This window comes from Alosa sapidissima, chromosome 7 (genome assembly GCF_018492685.1).
Source record: "Alosa sapidissima isolate fAloSap1 chromosome 7, fAloSap1.pri, whole genome shotgun sequence".
In the NCBI taxonomy this organism is placed as follows: domain Eukaryota; kingdom Metazoa; phylum Chordata; class Actinopteri; order Clupeiformes; family Clupeidae; genus Alosa; species Alosa sapidissima.
The window spans coordinates 16,938,061-16,959,804 of NC_055963.1; the positions used below are offsets into that span (position 1 = coordinate 16,938,061).

At 46.3% G+C, this 21,744-nt stretch overlaps 2 protein-coding genes across 9 annotated transcripts in view; one reads left to right on the forward strand and one right to left on the reverse strand.

Annotated features, from left to right (window-relative positions):
* Positions 1-6,205, forward strand: part of LOC121714063 (renin binding protein) — a 7,888-nt gene extending 1,683 nt beyond the window's left edge. The window contains exons 2-11 of the mRNA XM_042099215.1: positions 1-68; positions 667-742; positions 1,168-1,243; positions 1,390-1,568; positions 2,180-2,404; positions 2,584-2,665; positions 3,664-3,839; positions 4,406-4,537; positions 4,653-4,740; positions 5,382-6,205. The exon at positions 1-68 is cut by the window's left edge and continues 38 nt beyond it. Coding sequence (XP_041955149.1) covers positions 1-68; positions 667-742; positions 1,168-1,243; positions 1,390-1,568; positions 2,180-2,404; positions 2,584-2,665; positions 3,664-3,839; positions 4,406-4,537; positions 4,653-4,740; positions 5,382-5,458 — 1,179 coding nt within the window. The 3' untranslated portion in view covers positions 5,459-6,205. The remainder of the gene's footprint in view (positions 69-666; positions 743-1,167; positions 1,244-1,389; positions 1,569-2,179; positions 2,405-2,583; positions 2,666-3,663; positions 3,840-4,405; positions 4,538-4,652; positions 4,741-5,381) is intronic.
* Positions 6,206-7,179: 974 nt separating this feature from the next.
* Positions 7,180-21,744, reverse strand: part of kdm5c (lysine (K)-specific demethylase 5C) — a 30,406-nt gene continuing 15,841 nt past the window's right edge. For 5 of the 8 annotated variants that reach the window (XM_042097521.1, XM_042097519.1, XM_042097516.1 and 2 more), the window contains 19 exons: positions 21,375-21,494; positions 20,828-20,986; positions 20,401-20,582; positions 19,963-20,125; positions 19,536-19,655; positions 19,207-19,425; positions 18,459-18,640; positions 18,035-18,159; positions 17,744-17,891; positions 17,453-17,537; positions 16,515-16,915; positions 13,961-14,099; positions 12,861-13,040; positions 11,006-11,125; positions 9,914-10,780; positions 9,388-9,439; positions 8,661-8,860; positions 8,343-8,489; positions 7,180-8,070 (listed from right to left, as the gene is read on the reverse strand). In XM_042097521.1, coding sequence (XP_041953455.1) covers positions 8,062-8,070; positions 8,343-8,489; positions 8,661-8,860; positions 9,388-9,439; positions 9,914-10,780; positions 11,006-11,125; positions 12,861-13,040; positions 13,961-14,099; positions 16,515-16,915; positions 17,453-17,537; positions 17,744-17,891; positions 18,035-18,159; positions 18,459-18,640; positions 19,207-19,425; positions 19,536-19,655; positions 19,963-20,125; positions 20,401-20,582; positions 20,828-20,986; positions 21,375-21,494 — 3,618 coding nt within the window. In that variant the 3' untranslated portion in view covers positions 7,180-8,061. The remainder of the gene's footprint in view (positions 8,071-8,342; positions 8,490-8,660; positions 8,861-9,387; positions 9,440-9,913; positions 10,781-11,005; positions 11,126-12,860; positions 13,041-13,960; positions 14,100-16,514; positions 16,916-17,452; positions 17,538-17,743; positions 17,892-18,034; positions 18,160-18,458; positions 18,641-19,206; positions 19,426-19,535; positions 19,656-19,962; positions 20,126-20,400; positions 20,583-20,827; positions 20,987-21,374; positions 21,495-21,744) is intronic. The other 3 variants (XM_042097523.1, XM_042097518.1, XM_042097517.1) reach the window with 1 other exon arrangement.

Below are 21,744 nucleotides of genomic sequence, written 5' to 3' on the forward strand. Positions count from 1 at the left end.
AGGTTCCGCTCGGAGCTGGACAGAGTGGTCGACTTCTGGCTGAAGTACTCCCTTGACAAACAGCATGGGTGAGTAGGGTTCCTTCATCAGCATATGTTGCCAGAGCCCTTCACGCTGATGCAGTTAGCAAACTAGTTAACTGCAAATGCCTTCTGGTTGATTCATATGTTAGGTCACTTGTGCAATGGCAGAGTGGCATCACACCCAATGATTGTTGAGAATTTCTTCCTGTTTCGAAAGAAGACAAAGAAGATTTAGGATCACTAGGCTTTGATTTATATAGATCCCTTGGGGATCAATAAAGTATCTATCCATCTTTCCATCTATAGCCTTTGTCCAATTTCCTGCACACCAATAGTTTAGTGTGTGCAGACTGGTGTCTTCGAAAGGGAGAAACAGGTTCCCTCAAAATCTCAGGGACATTTTTTTGGCCCCTGTTTTGATCCAGCAAGACTGAAAAAAAGGATTCAGGAAGCTAGCTTTTGAAAACTGCTGCAGCAAGCGCTTTCTTGGACAAGTAAGGCTAGTAAGCGCTTTCTGGCCAGTGTGCAAAAGGCCCCTTAATGACTCTCTGTCAGGAAAACTGTTTGTGTTTGCTGCTGAGGTAATACATGTTCCAAGTCCCCGTGTGATGACCCAGTGGCATGTTGTCTGCTTGCTCTGCAGTGGCTATTTCACCTGTATTGGGAAAGATGGGAAAGTCTATGATGAGCTGAAGTACGTGTGGCTCCAGGGGAGACAGGTAAGCCCTCACCACATCCACTCACATCACGCTCCACTCACTCTTTTTTACCCTTTAGTCCAACTTTCCATGTGTTTACCATTAACTCAGTGAGCCTTGTGCTCATCTATCTAATGTCCCTCAGGGCAGACCATTTAAAGAACAGGAACATTTGTTCCACAACAAACGTTTGGAACATTTGTTCCACAACATCTTGACCTTGTGTCCTCATGTGTGGACTAAGGAACATACCCACTGCCACAGGATCTTACCCTACACATTTTGTATGATTGATAAATCTATTATTCATTTCTCAGTAGCATGCGTGCTCTATATTACCCCCTAGTGGCCTAATCATGCACATGGAGCCTGTAAAGCACAGGTTCACTTTTCTTCTAAGTAAAGTCATTTACCTTTGAGATGAGCAGCAGTTTTGTGTGTTACAGGTGTGGATGTACTGTAGACTGTACCGCACCATGGAGAGGTTTCGTAGGCCGGAAATACTAGAAGCTGCCAAAGCAGGTGTGTGTACACTCAGATTTACTCAGCTGAGTGCCGACACAGCCATATTCAGTTTAGTGCCACCACAGCCATATTCAGTCTTGACTCTTCTGTGTGTTTGGAGTCACAGTTACTAATTTAGTAATGACCGCATCTGTGTTGTCCAGGCGGGGCTTTCCTGCAGCGTTTCGCTCGTGTGCCTTCCTCGGGCAACCCGGGGAAGTGTGCCTTCTGCCTGACCCGAGACGGCCGCGCCGTGAAGGTGCAGAGGACCATTTTCAGTGAGTGCTTCTACATCATGGCCATGGACGAACTCGCCAGGGTCACTGGGGACCAGGACATGCAGGTAGAGTCTAACAACCAGCAGCATTTTGTTCTTACGACTTGTTAACAACTTGAATGCATTCAACTCAGTTATTACATGGATGTGACATCAGTACGAGTTACAAGTTGCACTTACGAGACAACTGGAACGCAGCATCAGACCCATGCTAGATGACTGCTTCCTCAGCAAACTAGACACAAATGGGCACCAGCCTCTGAAACTAGTTAATACTACTCTGTTTAAAGGAGACATATATTTCAATTATCCCCCTTTTCCAAAAGATGACTTGGTTTCAGTTGCAAAAGAATAAGAGATAATCTGCACATCAGATAGCTCCTCACTAACAAAAATGAAATAAAAAAAAAACCTGAATGGTAGCTACTGGTGTTTGGATACTCTCGTACTGGATCCTGCACCCATCCAGCTTTGGCCTGGGATGTGCATGGCCTTCCCACAAAGGGACCTGGTTTCAGTTTCAGTCAACGAAATGTCAGTGACCTATGCTTTGGTCAAAATGTCACAAGGATAAATTACCGCAACACTTTTCTCACCAGTAGCCCAAGACAAGCCCTCTGTTTCTTGAGTCCTGAGTCGCTCATGTCAGCAGTTCTGATCCAATGTGTTGCTCTCAGTCAGACGCTGAGAAGATGATGGACCAGCTGGTGCACTGGGTGAGGGTGGACCCGTCAGGTCTGGGTCGTCCCCAGATGCCCGGCGACCCGCCCGTTAACAGCATGGCAGTACCCATGATGCTCCTGTGCCTGGTGAACCAGCTGAGTGAGGGCCGACCGGCGACAGCACAGAAGTACAGCGAGGTGGGAGATTGGAGCGTCCAGCAGATCCTACAACATGTCCAGGTAAATAAACAAAACCAAACAAGTAAACAAAAGCCAAACAAACTAAAGGAGACCAAAATCAGAAGCATAAACAAATGGTGGGTCATAAAGTGAGAGACAGAATCTAATAACTATTTGGCCGCCTGTTATTTTTTTGTCACATTATAAGTAGATATGTGATATTTTGTCGTCTTGTACAGAGAGATGGAACGGCCATTTTGGAAAACGTCTCGCCTGAAGGAAAAGAGCTGCCTGGTTGTCAGGGGCGACTGCAAAACCCAGGTGCTAAAATAAAAATGTTTAATAACAACATCAGTCTGTATTTACAGTATATACCACCACCTCTCACACACCAAGCTCAGCTCAAATACTCTGTGGAGAGAGGAATGGAAATGTCTGTTCAGGTAGCAGGTAAGATGAAAAGGAGTAAAAAATAAGCAGAGGATTTATATTCTCCTAGGACATGCTTTGCTTGGCTGCTGTGTCAGATGTTCACACCTCTGTTGTTGGCACTGGGAAATAATTACCTGTGGGAAATCAGTGGGGGGGTGTGTGTCACTGAGGTGTGGGTAATGATGTGACCATGGGGACCAGCGGCAGAGGTAAATTAGGCATCTGCGAGTGACAGCTGGCTCACTTAGCCTAATGGGCTCCTAAATATAAACATGCATTAGCACAGGGGGAGATGACCACCACCGAAGCAGTGGGGCCTGAGGAGAGAGAGGTAAGAGCTGGATTTGATGGCATATGGCATCTTTAGTATGTTTCAGAGGTGCATTGAATAGACCAAAAATAACCATTTTCTTTTACGTAATTTAGTGTTGTTACTTAAAATAGCTGTTAATATCTGCTTCCTAATTTACTACTTACAGTATTAGAGGTAATGTTTTGGTCAGAGCATGTTGCCATTTTGTTATGAAGTTGTTAACTGGAAATTATTTATTCATGATTTGAAGGGATTGGACTTTGTATTTTGCATTTATTTTATTTTACAATTTAGTCATTTTTATACAGATATACACATACAGAAGACAACAAGATAGACATTAACAAACAGTCATTAAAATAAGAAAAAGAAATATCCTTATTTGAAGTGTATATGTGTGTTATTTCCTTTGTGCTGTAGCTGAATCCTCATAGCTGAAGAAGTTTTGCCAAATCAATGTACAAACCCTAGACTGTAAACCTCAGTTGATAGTCGGGAAATGACGGTATACGTGTGACATTCATATTTCCCTTGTTCTGCGGCTGACGCCCCTCTTCCTGTCGCCCCTGTGCAGGCCATGCGCTGGAGGCTGGCTGGTTCCTGCTTCAGTACGCTCAGGAGCGGAGCGACAACCAGCTGCAGAGGACGGCCGTGGACAAGTTCATGGAGGTGCCCTTCCTGTCTGGCTGGGACAAGGAGCACGGCGGCCTCTTCTACTTCCTGGATGTGGACGGCCACTGTCCCACTCAGGTGAGAGGGCTTGAGCGAACATCAGACATGTCGCGTTCGTAATTTTCTTCCAGTCTATGATACTTGTCATGCATCCAGTGTTTTTGGTATTGCACCCTTCACATATCATTAAGGGTTGTTAATATTAGTAGTAGCATACACTTAATGCAGTTTGGTGGAAGTGTGCTGTGTAAATAAAACAGCAACATAATAACAATAATAGAACTATTAAAACATCACATAGCACCCTGAATGCCTTGCTGCAGACAGAGGAAAAGCATAAAGATAATGGAAACAGGCAAACAGAATAATTTGTGCAGTTTTAAAAAGGGTACGACAGAGAGAATATAATGCAATGAGTCAGAGTCACTATGAACCCTGATTAAATAAGTGAATAAAAAAAAAGATACATACATATCATATATATAATATATATCATATATATCAGGTTGAAGATATTACTGAAAGAAGCATGACGGGGGTTAAAGTTGTCAGTGCCTGTGACAACTTCAGACGCAGATGTTTTGTTTTCCCCTGGAAATACCAGAATAACCCTTTCCTTTGTGTGTGTGTGTGTGTGTGTGCAGCTTGAGTGGAATATGAAGTTATGGTGGCCGCACTGTGAGGCTCTGATTGCCTACCTGATGGCGTACACACACTCCAAAGAGCCAGCTCTGCTGGGGCGCTTTAGTCAGGTCTACGACTACACCTTCTCCCATGTGAGTACACACACACACACACACTCACTCTCTGTCTCTCGCACACATACTCACTCACTCACAAATTCCATTCTTTTTGCTGTGGTTCGTGGCTGTGTGCTGTTTGTGTGAGTAGTTCTCGGATCCAGAGCATGGTGAGTGGTTTGGCTATCTCAGTCAGGAAGGCAGCGTGGTGCTTGACTTCAAAGGAGGGCCCTTTAAAGGTGAGTCACCCAGGTTACTGTAGCTTTATAGTGCAATTATGATGTTTACAAAAGCAATTTACTTTTACTAAATCCTTACAAAAATGTCATAATAAAAGGCTTTATTTGTATAGCACCTTTCATAGATTTAGTTATTTAGTATAATTTGTATGTTAGTATATTCTTTATCTTCTACTGTCCTTATTGCTTGTTGTGTTTTTTATATTATATACTTTTAATGACTTTTTCTGCTGTTAGTGAATGTTGTGTGTGATGTCTGTATGCTACTGAGACCTTGAATTTTCCCTTTGGGGATCAATAAAGTATCTATCTATCTATCTACCTACCTACACATAATACAGCCCAAGGTGCTTTACATTTGAAACATTTAAAACAATGTTTAAAACAAAACATGCCTTTATACACACATGATTTGGTTGTGGGAGAGAAACACTATATCCTGCTGATTTAAAAATGCTGTAGATCTATCATTATAGAATATAGAATTTTGTAAATGTTCATTTAATACTCATTTTTCATGTTCAGTAATCACCCATACTGAATAGAATAGTGACAATATCTGCTTGGGTGAGGGTGGCACATATTGAGAACTGTCTACAAAATTCTCACATGCTTTTGTTGTGGAATGTTGTCTGTGATAGGGTTCTTCCATGTTCCTCGATGTTTGTACATGTGTGAGAGGCTGCTGGACAGTCTTCTAGAGAAACGCCAGGACTGAAGCTCTGGTGTCATCCATCTTCTATGCAGCACTCCACTGCACAACATCAGTGATTTCATTATTTTTGAATAATTATTTTGTGGTATAATACTGTGACCTAATTGTTACTTACTCATATAATGCACAGGGAACAGATTACACATGCCAGGACTGCACTTGAACTTTTGAAGGGAAAAGGGAAAATTGTGAATTTCATATGCCATGGTAGCATCACCCATAATCAGAGATTGATACAGCTAAACTGCACAGTGGCAAGTCACTACTGACATAAGAAAAGTCAGGCAACTAAAAATATGCTCATACTGTTTACATTTTACCTGGCTGACTTTTTACAGTTTGTGAAATTAGACAAACAATCAAAATAATCTTGTTTGTATAGTCATGGGAATAGTGGTATGCTGACTTCCTGTGTTTACTCAGGATGAGGTGGCCATCTTGGATATGATTCTCTTAAGGGTCTCTGCCTTAATTACCTTAATAATGTTAGAATGAATTGTTTCACTGTCTATGTAATTGGTCTTAAGGGCCATAATGGGTCCAGCACTAATTGGAAGATCATGTCTGTACTAATCTGACTGTACAACCCTGTTCATCCTCCATCATCAGAATCACATGTCTCTGCATATACACATGTGGGTAATAAGAACACTCCATCACTTAAGCAGTTGAAGCCAGAAACTGCTTCCATTTATACTGTATCTTTTACCATTGTTATTTTTTGACAATAAAGTTGAAATACTTGTCTTATGACTGTATGCTATGGCGATTGTGTGTTCAATTAGTATTGCAGCTGGCCAGACAGTCACTGAAGCTAAGCTTGCTGCTGGATGTGGTGCTGGTGGGCAGTGGGCTCTCTGACCTCAGGATAATCCTGGGGCCTCGTTTATTAAACTTCCTTACGCACAGTTTTGATCTTAGACCGTGCGTACGCTCAAATCCATGCCAAGGCTCAGATTTATAAAAAACGTCTGACGTGGAAAAAGTGTTTATTTCCACGTCAAGTTCCAACCTGACTTAAGACCATTTCCTTGTGGTAATGCCGGGGTACTGCAAGTAATCATGGGTGATCTACATAGGTTGTGGTTGAGGTGTGTCATGCATGGGTGATCTACAAACGTGGTGGTGCTTGAGGTATATATAAATATTTAGTATATAAATACTAAATAAGTTATTTCTTATATAATTTTCCTCCAACTTTCCAGTTAGAGAAAACGATCAAAATGAGACTGAGACAGTAATTCCTAAAACAATTCTAATTTTTTTATTTTCCTAACAAGAGTGAAAAGAAACAAAAAGGCAACATTGAAATGAAAATGTTTATACACAAACTCACGACAACTGCGTGTCTGCAATATCAATACCAGTAATAATAATAATAATAATAATAATAATATTGTCATTATAACCCAGGGACCAAATAAAATGTGGAGAACGTGAGTCACAGTCAAGATTTTATACACAAGGGAGTTTCTGAAGAGGGAGAGAGACCGAGAGATGGAGGAATAGACAGAAGATGAGGAATAAAAAAGTGCAGAGAATAAAGGAGGAAAATATCAGTTTTAGAGAAACCAGAAATCTCATATTAGAGTCAAATGAGCAGGAGAGAGTGAGATAAAGCGAACCAAAGAAGAAAATGAGAACTATTTTGGGAAAGTAGCACCAAAAACATACAATTCCTGTTTTCACACTTCCCAAAATATTCTACTGCTCTTTTTTTTAAAATTAAATTCAAGATACATCTCCTCCTTTTCAACAGCCTCTATTAACATGAGACTCCAGACGAGAAACGAAAATACACACTTTATCAATGTATCGCCATCCCTCCAGGTCTGTTTACGTGTGTGTGTGTGTGTGTGTGTGTACTACGTCCTCCAGACCCTCGATAAAAACAAATACAAACGAGAGCTGGAGTCGTTTGTCGTCTCCTCAGAAACACAAGTGTTCTAGAACACAGCTTAAAACACTGAAGAGTACACGGAGCACTGACCGACTCAGTGCAGGCTGACCTCAGGGGCTGTAATCCCCATAATCCTCCCAGAGCAGAGGCAGACGGGCAGACGCGGCCTACTCACCCACAGACAGACAGGGGGAGCTGCAGTGTTGGAGGGGAGAGGGGGGGGGGGAAGAGAAAAAGAAAAAAAGAGAGAGAGAGAGAGAGAGAGAGAGAGAGAGAGAGAGAGAGAGAGAGAGAGAGAGAGAGAGAGAGAGAGAGAGAGAGAGAGAGAGAGAGAGAGAGGGGACAGGACAGACAGGTTGGTGGAGTGTGGTTGGGCAAAAGGAAGGAAGGGAATAAAGAATAGACCAGGAGTGTCTAATGCAGGAGTTCATGGAGACAAACATTCAAAGAAAAAAAAAAATCTTCACTTAAATACAGATACATGTCTGTGCGTGTGTGTGTGTTTATGTGTAACATGAGTGTGGTAGCTTAAGAAGTGGAGATGGAGAAGTGCGTGTCCTGCATGAAATCCTCTCGGTTGTTGAGTGTGAGTGTGTGTGTGTGTGTGTGTGTGTGTGTGTAGGGGGCCAGAGGAACTCTTGTCTTCTCCTGTCCTGTTGGGGGCTCCACTGCGCTCAAAACAGCCCTCAGAGCACACAACCACTCTTCACAAAATCTGGGAGGGAGAAAGATAGAGGGAGCATGTGGGGGGGGGGGGGGGGGGGGGGCAGAGAGAGAGAGTGACAGATGGCAGATGAGAAAGAGGAAGAGGAAATAGCGCTTTATTAGCAGACCCATTAACAAGTTGTGTTTGTTTATGATCTGAAGAGACCTCCTGTGTCTACTAAAAGGGAAGAGCTAGATGACGTGTGAACTGTGTGTCTGTCTCACCTCTGGGTGTGTTGTTGAGTGGTCGTGTGTGTGTGTGTGTGTGTGTGTGTGTCTCACCTCTGGGTGTGTCAGGGTGGGTGTGTTGTTGAGCGGGCGTGTCTTCTTCGTCTCTGAAAGGCCGTTTTCTCCCCGCTGGCTCTTCCTCTTCCTCTTGTCCTTTGTCTTCCCACTGCGACCTAAACTCCTCTGGCCCTGGAGCTCAATCTGAGACACACACACACACATACACACACAGTTATTAAAGAGGTAAGTGCAGTGGTAAATCACCTTTGCCCCTTTAAGGTGATAAAAATCACATTAACGTTCACAGAACTATTCACTGTGCAATGATGGGATCACACAAATGACTGTGTGTGTGTGTGTTTTCTCTCTCACCAGTAAGAGTGTGTGTAGTTCATGCCGAGGGGGTTTGCTCGCGGCCTGTAGAACTGTGTGGATTGTGTGTGTCTGGTCCAGGGTGACCTCCAGCAGGTCTCCCTCCAGCCGAAGCTCCTCCAGCTGGGTACGGGCACTGGACGACAGCTCTATCACCGGACCCTCCAGATGGCCCACCATAGGGATCAGAGACTCCACACCTACACACACACACAAAATCACATTAGTTTCATTTAAAAAAAATGCAACATGAGCTCTACTACCATAACGGTCAGTTTGCTCCCCAAAATGATGGTTGTTGTATCAGCTCTAACAAACGGCACTTATTGTAAACCCACTAAAATAGAACGCTAGTGTATCAAATGAAGTAGAACCGTTTTTAATTTCTTCCATCAGATATTTTACCTCACAGCAAGTTAAAGTGCAATAAAAGGTGCTCATTCTCTATGGCTTCTCCATGGGGACTGCAGTCCTGAACTTGCTGTAGTAAAGCAGCATGTCAACCACAAGAATGAAAAGCATTCACCATGAATTCAGGGACTAACAGCCTGTGGCTTTCAGCAGCTGTTTGCAATTCTTAAGTTGCCAGCCAGAGTTGATGTGGTAATGGCATTTGCACTTCTTGCACAGTATAACAACAACAAATAGAGCGGGCAAAATAAAAAAGTTTGTTGAGGCCTAAAAGTGTCCGTTAAGTAGGCAGGACAAAGTTGATGTGAGGTCTTACCTGTGATTTTCTGTGAGGTTGCCTTCTTCTTAATGCCGTTCTCACAGCCATTCTGCACAAACACACACATTACACCCATTACGTACATCACTGGCACTGGGGGAAGGAACAGCACTACACCTTGCTCAAGGGCACAACGCCCGGGAATTGAACCCACAACTACTCAGGCTACTGCATGCTAGCCTAGCGCCATTGCCACCACGCTAACACCACCCCCCACTTAGCTGATGCCTCTTACTCGGGGCGACAGTGAACTAACTGCAGGGTGGTGTACAGTGAACTAACTGCAGGGTGGTGTACAGTGAACTAAGCAACTCTGGGTTAAATGCCTTCGCTCAGGGGCAGAATAGTGGTACCTCCTGGGATTGAAAATCAGTGCAACTCAGACCTCAAGTCACTGCATAAGACACAAACATGTTTAATTCTGAAAGTGCAATTTTCTGATGCAATTCCTTTTCTCACATATGCTCCTCCTACCCCACTCCTCTCTCCCTCTCTGAGACAACATGGCATGCCTCCTCCTTACCGTCTTACTGGCCTTCTTGGGCGAGTTCTTGTCCTCCGTGAGGTCAATCACTCCGTCCTCCCCTTCTCCTCCCTCCGAGTCTGACAGCACGATCACGTCGTTCCCTTTCTTGCCCCCTTTCTCCTTCTCGTCGTCCTCGTCTTCCTCCTCTTCGCCTTTCTGCCGTCGCTCCTCCGCGCCGTTGCTCTCCTCCTTCCTCTCCATGTCCACGTCCTGGCTGTGCTCCTCCCGGAGCTCCTGCAGCCTCCGCAGCGCCCCCTGCAGCTCGGAGGTCTCCAGCGCCCGCTTGGCGCGGCCCTGCCAGGTGATGGCGCGCTCGGTGAGGCACTGGAGCGCCTCGCCCTCGGGCAGGCGCACCGGGAGCTTCTGCAGGGCCACCAGCAGCGCCAGGATGGTCTCCAGGCGCGGGCGGCGCGAGCGCTGGCACCGCGGGCACAAGAAGCGCGTGTCCCACTCCCACCAGCAGAGGGGGCTGCGGGCGGCCGGCGCCAGAGATAGCGGCGAGGGAAACGGCACGCAGCCGCCGTGGAACCAGTCTCTGCACAGGTGGCAGCGGTGCAGCGGGGGGCGGGCCGGTGAGCCACACAGGCACACCGATTGGCTGGGGGATGAGTCCGTCAGGCCCACGCCATTGTTGTCACCGCCTCCCCGGCTGTGTCCGTTCTGGTGAGGTGGCGGGAGAGAGTCCTCTGATGAAGAAGAGGAGGAGGAAGAGAGGGGTGTGTCCTGTGTGTCCATGCTGTCACTCCACCTCCTCTCTACCTTCTCATTGGCCGTTTTGTCCAGACCGGGCTTGGCCAGGTTGAGCTGCTGTAGCCGTAGCAACGTCTCCTTCTCCTGTCGCTCGCCCTCTTTGAAAGCTTGGACCTGCAGGGGCGGAACATGGTTTCAACTTCTGTCTGGAGACCCTTTACTATTTTTATGCTTTCATCGATGGATTATGTAAATCATTAAAAAAAAAAAAAAGAGATAACCATTAATATGAAACAAGAGAAAACAAACACTCAATGTGTTGTAAACAACGTGCACTAAGGCTAAAGGACAATGAAACAGGAAGCATGAGTTGGTGTTACAGGAAGTGAGGCGACTCACGATAGCTCCGGGATCTCGGAGGTCCTGCGCCGTGAGGCCCAGTACGTCAGCCTCTCTGTCTGAGCGCTCAGAGGAGCCTGTCCCCTTTGGTTTCCTCTTCTCCACACAAGGACACAACACCTGACACACACACACACACACACACACACGGCGCAAAGGAGAAGTGTAAGTCAGGGCTGTTGCAACAGTGTGTTTGTAAGGGTAAAGGTCACATTTGTGGAAGGGAGACTGTTGAGATGAGTATGCCACTCGCAGTCCTCACTCAGGGGCCTGGTGCGCCCACATGCCTTCTGCCCAGTTTAATGCTGCTATCCATTTGGCTCGGACTTCTTGAGTTGTATGCGCGAACGTGACCTAATTGCCTGGCTTGTAGCACTTTAGCGTTCCAGTTTGTCTTTGTGGGAACGAACATGGACGCCACCAGGGCAGCAGCTGCCCCGGTAGTGCTGGGCGCTTGCTTGGCTCATCTAAACAAGCTACGGGATGATTCACACTTGCATTCATATTTAAGCTTCATCACACTTACAATTTTAATTTCAACAAGTGCTGTCGCGTTTTTCCCGAGCCATGAGGGGCAGTCGGCTAGCAGTAGTCGGCTAGCAGTAGCAGGCTTGTTATTGTTAGCTATATTAAGGCTTCTACATACCTGACGCACCCGACCGGTAGCGCGACAATGTGACGTCAAAATGACGTAGATCTCTCTGGCGCGCCAGGGTTTTGGCCGTGTAGCGCGAGGTAGCGCACCACTCATTTTTTTTCAGACGAGCGCGACAAGGCGGAAACAGGAAGATGGACTAGTTCGAGGGCAAGCGAGTTGCAGTGTTTTGTTACAGTCGTGAATTTTTAATAGTTTGCTGGATAAGTTAACAAAGTTACCAGTGAGAGTTGCAACACATGGAATTAAGAGGAAAGAATAGAAACGATTTATTTTCAAACAAAGGATATCTATTAAGGCCTGAACAAAATCTCTTTCCACTTCAGGAAATTACACAAACTCAGCCAGCTGCTAGCTAGCTAGCTAGCTAACTAAACTGTTTAAATTATTAAAATTTCCCTCGGGATGACTAAAGTACCTATCTATATATCCATCTATCTATCTATCTATCTACCTGTGCACACACCTTGGAAACTACATGATAATGATGATGGTAGTTGTGAATAGTAGCAACCAAAGTCTGAAGTACCATCACAGAGGCTAGCTACTGGTGTTCGGGTGTTCCTTACTGCAGCTTCTTCTGCTGTGTAAGTAGTTAATGTTAATCTTTTCACAACAGCGACACCTCTGTTCAGGAAAATATTGCAACTAGTGTTGCGACCACCACGCGCAAGTATAAATGGTTACGGCGCTTCTGTGACGTCACATTGTCGCGCTACTGGTCGGGTGCGTCGAGTATGTGGGACGTTTTAGCCTCTTTAGCAAACCAGCTCGAAAACAAAACATTACATTGTATTGCACGCACAGCAAGACTGGGCAATGCATTTAAATGGTGACCGGATTAAAGCAGTAATGTAATCAAGTGTGTAAGAACATTTAAAATCAACATTAAATCGACCAACGACCAAAATACAAAGAAAATTCAGATCAGCTCAGTGCACACTCAAGAGCCCCAAGGTGGACAGTTGGAATTCTGACCAAAAGGTGGTGTGTCTCGGTGAAATAGCTTGGAGATTTACACTTTTCAACTCGGGCAGGGGGATTTCCGATACAAATGGATAGACCCATAAGTACTACTAGAGTTTCTGCTGCACCAGCATGTCACACCCTTAATTTAACACCTGTTACACAGTTAAAGGTGTGAACTTCCAGGAGTCTCCAAACCCCCCCCCCCCCCTTCCCCCTCCCCCTCGTGCGTACTTCCAGCAGGCTGTGCTGGCTGCTCTTCTTCAGGAAGGTCTTGGTGGCCTTGTCCCTCCAGGAGTGGGCGGCGGCCACCTGCAGCTCCAGCTGCCGTAGCTCCTCCATGTGCACGGGCAGGTCTCGGCCAATCGCCACCAGCCCCTCCAGGTCGTCCAGACACGGGTAGTGCTCACCGTTCTACGGGAGGGGGATTGAGGGGGGAGGCACAGACAGTAAGTGGTGGAGAGAGGAGAGGGAGAGGAGACAGATGGAGAGAGAGGAGTGTGGAGAGAGTGAGAAAGGGATAGAGAGGGAAGAGAAGAAGAATGGATAGAAATGGAAAGACATGGAGGGAAAGTAGAGGGAAAGTGTGTTTGTTATTGTTTGCCAGAGAAGATCTATGTAACAGAAAAAGCATTGTGTCTCTTTAAGATCATGTAGTAATAAGGCATTATGTGCTGATATGAATCTGCTATGCCTCTGTTCAGAAGCAGAGGTGTTAAAACGCACATATGGACTAATATTGTACTGAGGTCTTAATAAAATTAAGAACTGCAAACCAATGACATGCCATGAAAGGACACTCCTTTCATCTACAATAATACATAATCCTATTACACAACCCTTACAGGGAGCCAGCCAATAGCCATGTCTGTTGTGCCAGCGTCTAAAGCCTCTGTCCAGGTCACGTCACAGGGTGCTACCAGTGTGCCAGGCAGGGCTAATACTAAGTGAAGAGTTGGCCTTTGCTGCTGGTGTTAAAGAACATCCTCATCACTCCTAGGAATCTTAACCATACTACATAATACAGCATAGGTAGAACGGTTTGCAACATAGGTTTTCTTTAATTAACCATCAATATCCTGTTCTGCTTTCCTTAGCAACTGAAGTGAAGGTGTGTGTGTGCGCATTATATATATATATATATATATATATATATATATATATATATATATATATATATTTATTTATATTATACGTGTGTGCATCAATATATCAGTATCTCTCTCACTGTGTGTATGCATGTGTATGAGTTTATGAGTCTGTGTATGTGTGTCTTGCATGTGTAAATGTTTTTGTCTCTTGCCAGAGAGTGTGAGTGTGAATGAGTGTGTTACCTGTATCTCCTCCAGGTCGGTGACCCAGGCCTTGGCCCTGCTCAGGCAGCCCTGTAGGGACAGGATGTTGGGCAGCTGCACAGGGATGAGCTGGGCCTCGTTCACTATGGCCTCCAGCGTGGAGAGAGGGTGTTTCTGCCTACAGACGCACAACAGGAGACATTAATAAACCAACCGACAAACACCTTCATAAACACATCTATTATCGAAACCACATGCACGGTTACAAGGCAAAGCTATGTAACTTCTGGCTTTGAAAAGAAATCTAACTGAGCTGATCCAAGATGGACTAGAAAGGAAAAGGGAGGGAGTGGAGTTAAAGAGGCAGTGACAGAGAAGGAGATGACATAAATTACAAGACTAATTTGCAGCTCCAGCCTGAAGGCACAGAAGAGGTCGTGTACATGAGAACATCAGACAGTGCTCCTTCATACTGTGTGTTATTTTGGCCACAGTCAGGAGGAACAGAAAAGTTCATGGCTGAGGAAACAGCTGAGAGGAAGTGTGTGTGTGTGTGTGTGTGTGTGTGTGTGTGTGTGTGTGTGTGCGTGCAGTGTAACGGAGCATTAAGCCAGTCAGGCCTTATCGAGTCAAGAGCCGAGAAGAGAACACCTTATGCAACCCACAGATCAAATGGAGAGGCCGTGTGGGAAAGCAGTGGTTTGGGTAAGCACACTAGAAGAACCTGTTCTGGTCTAGTGTATTGGTCTTACACAACACAGAAAAACTCAAATATGATCAGGACAGGGCTGCCTTCTGGGCAGGGTGTGTGTGTGTGTGTGTGTGACGTGTATATGTGTACTGTGCGTTTGTGGGGGTTTCAGCTAGGATTTTTCCTTGCCGATCTGATGACCGGATAGAAGTAATTTAACTGGACAAATGTTAAATTGATCGGTCATGTTTCAATAACAGCGTAGGCACAAATACACCAAATGTAAACCTACACCTGACTTGGATTGAGGAAAGAATAAAGTCCTCAAATCATTTTGGCTTTTAAGAAAACCAAACTGTAGCAAGTGAGCAAAACCTTAACATTACCAACAGAAATGTAGGCTGTAATGGAACATGGGACCTCTATGTAGCCAATGGACTGAACTTCAGCAAATGTAGGCCTCTCTGAAGGCAACCGTTCCCTTTGTGGATCAATACAGTGGGCTACATATGGCTACACCGTCTTCTCCCGTCTGCACGGGTCACTCAAAGGTACTCAAAACCAGGCCTACACACTGTTGGCTGTGGATACCGTTTTGCTGTCAACACAAATGTCCTATTATAACTCCGTTTTGTATGGCAATTACTACCAGACATTTTGATCAGCAAGTTTTAAATTGGCAGTTTTTTTTTTCAATTAAAAATAAATAAATCCATTAATCAATCAATCAATCCATCCATCCATCAATCCAACAAACAGTACATGTATACCGGCTAATGGAAACTGTGTCTCTCCGTGTGTGTGTCCATCTGTGGGATAATTTGTATATGTCTCTCATTGAAATGTTTAGTATACCTTACATATACTGTATGTAGTGAAATCTGGTTACCATCCTCTGACTGACCCCTGTGTCATCTGAACCCCCTCTGTAAGAATGTTTTGACTTGGAGTGCTAAGATAACCCCTGTGTCATCGAACTGATGGTGACCCTCAGGATGAGGGGTTGTAAACATTTCTTATCTCTGTTGAAAAACCAGATGGTTAGATGATCCCTGGTGGGTGACAACTTGTGATTTTCCGTGGGTGTGTGTTAAGGGTATACGAGTTGGCTTCACCCACAGATGGATGGGCTTGTTACTTTGACATTTCATGTGGGTAACATGCTCCCGGCGTCGTGAATAAAGCTGCAGTCTCACACCTGTGGGGTGTACTACGAATCTCGATTAGTGGGTTAGCGAGGTATGTTGCACTCAAAGCCAGGGTATGCTGTGACACGAAAGTGGATCTGTTTTAGTGTCGCTATATCACCATGGTATCTTATGCTGTCAACCAAACCTGGTCGGGAGGAGGTTATGTGCTAAGTTATAGCTCAAATCGTGTAATCTACCGCACACTGACCAATCAATTGTCTTAAAAACAAAGTTCTCACGTGTAGGATTCTGTCATATATCTGACAGGTGGAGCTCCACCTCTACTAACATTTTGGATCTCGAATGTGCTTTAATGGTGCTGTGCGTGCAAATATCCCACTATGGACGTGCATACCATACAACAACTGATGACAATTGATTTATTTGATGTTATAGGTTAGACACAAAAAATTACCGCAGTGTAGATTAAGCTATCGCTCATGAATGCGGAAGTAATTGTTTTTAAATAGAGGCGGTTTTGTGCGTCTCCACGTTTCACGATTGCCCACCGAGAACGCGCACAGATCTGAGCTGAAAGCCTAGTTTGACAAATATATCACATAACTGCAATCGTAGTATCACTTAACGTATACCCCTGAGTCAAAGCTTTGTCAAGCCTCGATATGTCTACATAGCCTAGATATGTCTAACGTGCTTCGTAGTATACCCCACGGTAGTCTTGGAGTAATTTTGACCACACATCTCCACCCACCTGTGCTCCAGGCAGATCTGAGCCTTCTCCTCCCAGCGCTCGGCGATGGTCAGCAGCTCCTGCAGCTCGGCCATGGCCGTCTCCACCTGGGCGCTCTGGGGCACGTTGCAGCCGTCCTCCATCAGGGCCCGCAGCACCTCCAGCGACACCTCGGCCGCCGCCGCCCCCTCGCCGCCCTGGGGCCCCAGCGTGCGCCGCACCTCGCCCAGCCAGCGGCCCTGTCCCTGCAGCCCCCGCAGCATGGCGCACGCCGGCGGCTCCACGGCCAGGGACGCTCCTTCCTCCTGCAGCAGCCGCAGCTCCTCGGCCGCCGGAGGGGGGTCCTGGCTCCACTCGGCACCACCGGCACTCACCAGCGCCTGGGCCCGCGACTCAAACTCCTCCACCGTCCGCAGGACAGCCTGGGGAGGCGTGGGGGGCAGGAGGAGGGGAGGAGGAAGAGGGGAGGAGGAAGAGAGGAGGAGGAGGGGAGGAGGAAGAGAAAAGGAGAAGAGAGCAGGTGAAGTGTGTTAGCTACCATTACAGAGAGATAGAGTATATCCAGAAAGGATGCTGACTTTGGGGCATTATATTATTAGACAAGGCACTGGTTTGTGGTGTAACTGATCACGTGTGAAGCTCAGGCTCCAGCAAAAGGCAATTTGTCTGAAGAGACACTTTTGGGGAGCCAAGGTTTTGTGTGGAGTCAAACTTATGTGAAGGGGTGAAGTCTTTGATGGGATGAATTAAATGTGTTAGATAGTAGTAATTGGCTGTGCAATTTTCCTAGGTGCTGCAGGTGGGGTTTGTAGATGTATTTTGTGGGGAAATGTTTTTACAGGCTCTTATTGGACACGTTTTAGATGTTTGTGAAGAAATGGGGAATGACGGGTAACATAGTTTTCCATGTTTGCGAAGAAATGGGGACTGATTGGGTTATGTAGTTTTAGGGGACGCACCTGCACCTCCTCCCGCTGGCTTATGACACACGGCAGATTCTGCATCCTCTCCACCAGACTCTTCAGCTCCTGAAAAGTCATCCGCCTGACACCCACACACACACACAAAAAACCAAACATTGTAAAATCCATCCATGTTGAGTTTCTCTGACTCCATAAGAAAACACATTATAATAAAATTGTATACTAGCTTGTACTAAGCATGTGTGTGTGCGTGTTACCTTCTCTGTGTCAAATTAAATGGTGTGTGTGTGTGTGTGTGTGTGTGTGTGTGTGTGTGTGGCCCATTACCTGCTCTGCGTCTTGTTCAGCAGCTCAGTGCTAGTGGTCTGACACTCCTGCACTGAGCGCAAGACTGAGTTGAGTCGCAGCAAGAGCTCGTTATCTGGAAACTTCCGCTCCGCAGCCTCCTCCTTCAACGCTTCCAGGTCCTGAATACCTGGAACACAAGCGGACACATAGAACTTCAGAACTAGACACTTAGAACTTTAGAACCATCAGAAACATAGGCCTAGAATGTCTGAGAGCTACCTAGCATTCAACATCCAGGTGCCCCATCATACAACACAGCCTGCTACTTACCTATTTTACTGCCCTCTTCCTGCTCCAATGCCTCCTTCACGCGATTGGCCCACGAGTCAAACGACTCCGCTCTCACCTTCAGCTTGTGCAGCATGGCCAACAGCTCATCCAGAGTATACCTATACCTGGGGTACAGAGAGAGAGACAGGGAGGAGGGGTGGAGGGATGGAGAGAAGAGAGACAGACAGGGAGAGAAGGAGAGATGGAGAGAAGAGAGGGAGAGAAAGAGATGGAGAGAAGAGAGACAGGGAGAGAAGGACAGTTAGGAAGAGGGAGACTCAAGTCAATATGTGAAGCCTGAATGCAGAAAAGAACCCACAGCTTGTTTGCATGCTTCTAGCTGTGCAAAGACTGTGACTAAATGTACATTCACATGCCCCCCATTCAACCTGACCAGTCTAACATGTCCATACAGATGTGTTACCTGAGGTAGAGTTTGTCGGAGGGGCAATTGCACAGGTCCTGCGTGTGGTAGAGGCAGACGAGACGTTCGGGGCAGTTGGAGCAAGCCAGAGCCGACAGGAAGCAGGTGGTCTTACACTTATCACACTGGCGCTCGTCATCGGGGAGCAACTCAAAGGCCTCCCGCTCCGCCTCTGTGATGCCCTGACACACACACAAATGTCAGTCACCTTTTTGCAATGATACTGCAGCCTACTGAAGTGCACTGGGATGCAACAGACCATCTGGCACAAATGTTCCATGTTGCACTACTCCTGATAGTAGTATAGGCCATTTCTCCCCCATGTTGCACTTCTCCTGATAGTAGTATAGGCCATTTCTCCCCCATGTTGCACTTCTCCTGATAGTAGTATAGGCCATTTCTCCCCGTGCTTTCCTCCAGCCGGTCACTTTTTCTTCTCTCATTTCTCTCTCCCTCCATCTTTCTCTCATCTCTCTTCCTCCATCTATCTTTCTTCACATTAGCTTCCCTCACTCTCCTCATCCATCACTACCTTCATCACTCACCTATTCCTCTGGGCTCTTGTACAGGTTCTTCTCCTGGACTATGATGACCAACCCCCCCCCCCCCCCCCCCCCTCTCTTTCCCCCTCCATCTACCAAGAGCTCTCCTCTTTAACAATGAGGAACATATCTTATTCTTCCCTCCATTTATTTCCCTCCTTCTTTCTCTCTCCATCTATCTATCTCTCTCTCTCTCTCTCACCTACCCTATTAATCTCTCCATCTCTCACCTGCTCCAGCAGGCCCTTGCGTAGCTTCCTCTCCTCCTGGACGATGATGAACATCTCTCGGTGCGTTGCGGCTGCCAGGTTGAGGTCCAGTTTCTCAGGGCAGGCGGCCATCTTGCAGGTGAGCTCCTCGTGGGAGAACACACAGTAGCGGCGCAGGCGACGATAGTGCTCGATACAAGAGCGCCCCGCAGGAAGCTGCACGCACACACACACACAAAGTGATTAGCTCTCCACTTACGAGCACTATCTGTACTTGATTGCAAAGGACTGCCTCAGCCTCTCAGTGGTTTTCTCTGAGCACTTACCCAGTCGGCAGTGCAGAAATTGACGGCTTCAGCAAAGTTATATCCCTGATTGAAGCCACTATGGTAGGCCCTGGGGAACGTAATCACAAACTCCCCTGCACACTGGTTGGTGCGTACCACCTGTCAATCAAATACAATACTCAATTATCAACCACGAAAAAGGTTGGCTTGGACATCATTTCTGATCAAGAGTGTGTGTGTGTGTGTGTGTGTGTGTGTGTGTGTGTGTGTGTGCGCGCATGCATGTATGCATTTCTGTTGGTGTAAATGTGAGTGTGTGAGTGTGTGTGTGTGTGTGCGCGCATGTATGTGCCTTTCTGTTGGTGTAAACGTAAGAGTGTGTGTGTGAGAGAGTGTGAGAGTGCAAGTGTGAGTGAGCATATATGCATTTGTGTTGGTGTAAGCGTAAGAGTGTGTGTGTGCTGACCGGTACTCCGTGGGCCATGAGGATGTTGGGGTTCATGATGGTGACGAGCTGGTGCAGCAGGTCTGGCTGGAACTCAAACAGCTCAGGCGTCAGCTTCTTCATCACCGCCTCCAGCTGCTCCGCCGCAAACGATGGCACTCCATACCACGTCTTTGGCTCACCCCTAACACACACACACAAACACACAAACACACAACAAAGCTCCGTCAACAGTCTATCAATAAGCATATTAGCGTTTAAAGATGTTAACTATTTAACAAATTAATTCTTCTTACAGTCACAGTTTGTATATGTTCATGATTATTGTTATTGTGACAATTTGCTATTCAGTCTATTTCTATTAGGTGAATATATGGGGGTGGTTGAGCTAAAATGATGTGTAATGTGTGTATAAGTCTGCATCTGGCGAGAGAGTCAAAGTTCTATGTTCTATGTTACCAGTGCAGGTAGTTGATGGAGTAGCTCCAGTGATCTTCAATGTGCCAGCAGAACGCCGAGAACACCATGCCGACATAGAGCCAGGGCACTTTCATGCCCGAGATGTCAGCGTTGATGTGGCATAGAACAGACTGCTCCAGAATGGGCATCACATTGAGGTTCCAACCACTGCGGGCATACTCCTAAACACAAACATCAGAACAGAACATCCTTCAGTTTTTTGAGTGTGTGTGTGTGTGTGTGTGTGTGAGAGAGACAGCAAGACAGACAGTGAGAGAGACAGAGAGCAAGAGTAAGAAAGAGAGAAAGAGAAAGTGAGAGATCGAGGGGGAGAAAGAAAAAGAAAGACAGAGCGAGAAAGACACAGTGAGCGATTGAGCGCGAGAGGGAGACACAGCTGACCACAGGGGCCATTGAGGGCACCCACCTCCTCCTCTGTGGTGAGGTGTCTCTTGCCGTTGTTGACCGGGAAGCCGCTGCCGAACTCCTTGGAGTGGATGTCCGCGCCGTACTCCACCGTGACGTCCTCCTCAATACTGCTCACCAGACGCCAGAATTCCTTCTCCACCAGTTCCGTGGGCACCATCTACATACACACGCACACAGATAAATATTTATATTTACAACAAAACGCAGAGCCTTGTTCAAAAGGACACCAGCAACCTGTGCATGCTGTGCAAAAGTTTTCTCCTGACCCCTAACTTTCCATAAAACACACTTTTGAGATCATTTTACCGGTCTGAGATCATTTTTTGGCCCTTTTATGACCATACATTTCATACCACATTTCTCCATTACACTTATTCACACGTGAAATGTTTATCTATCCTAAAAGGGGAAGTGTATTTATCAGTGTATTTGTCCCCTTGGTAACAGGCAGGATGAGCGTAGTGTCGATTTGTGCACTGGGTTGTGATGCCTGGTCCCTTGGTGCTGTGTGTGAGCGTGTGGGGGCTGTGTGCTTTCATGCTCACATGGACCGGCATGTTGAAGTAGTCCGCCTTGAAGGTGTCCGCCATCTCGCCGAAGCTCTGCAGCGTGTACTCCCGCGTCGCCTGTTCGAAGCCAAATGCCTCTGCCGGACGCTTACACTCCTGAACGCAGAGAACACACACACACACAAACACAGATTAGTTCAAAGCTGAGAGAGTACTCTGTGTTTAGCTTCTTTAAATGCCATCCTCCCCTCCCCCACACTCCATCAAAGCCAAATGGCTGCACAAAGAGACCAACCATAAACAATTCACACAAAACTAAACGCAAGCTCCATCTCTCACACACACACACAAAAGAGGCGACAGACTCACACTTCATTCTCTAACAGGCCAGTTGTCCTGAGGTCCG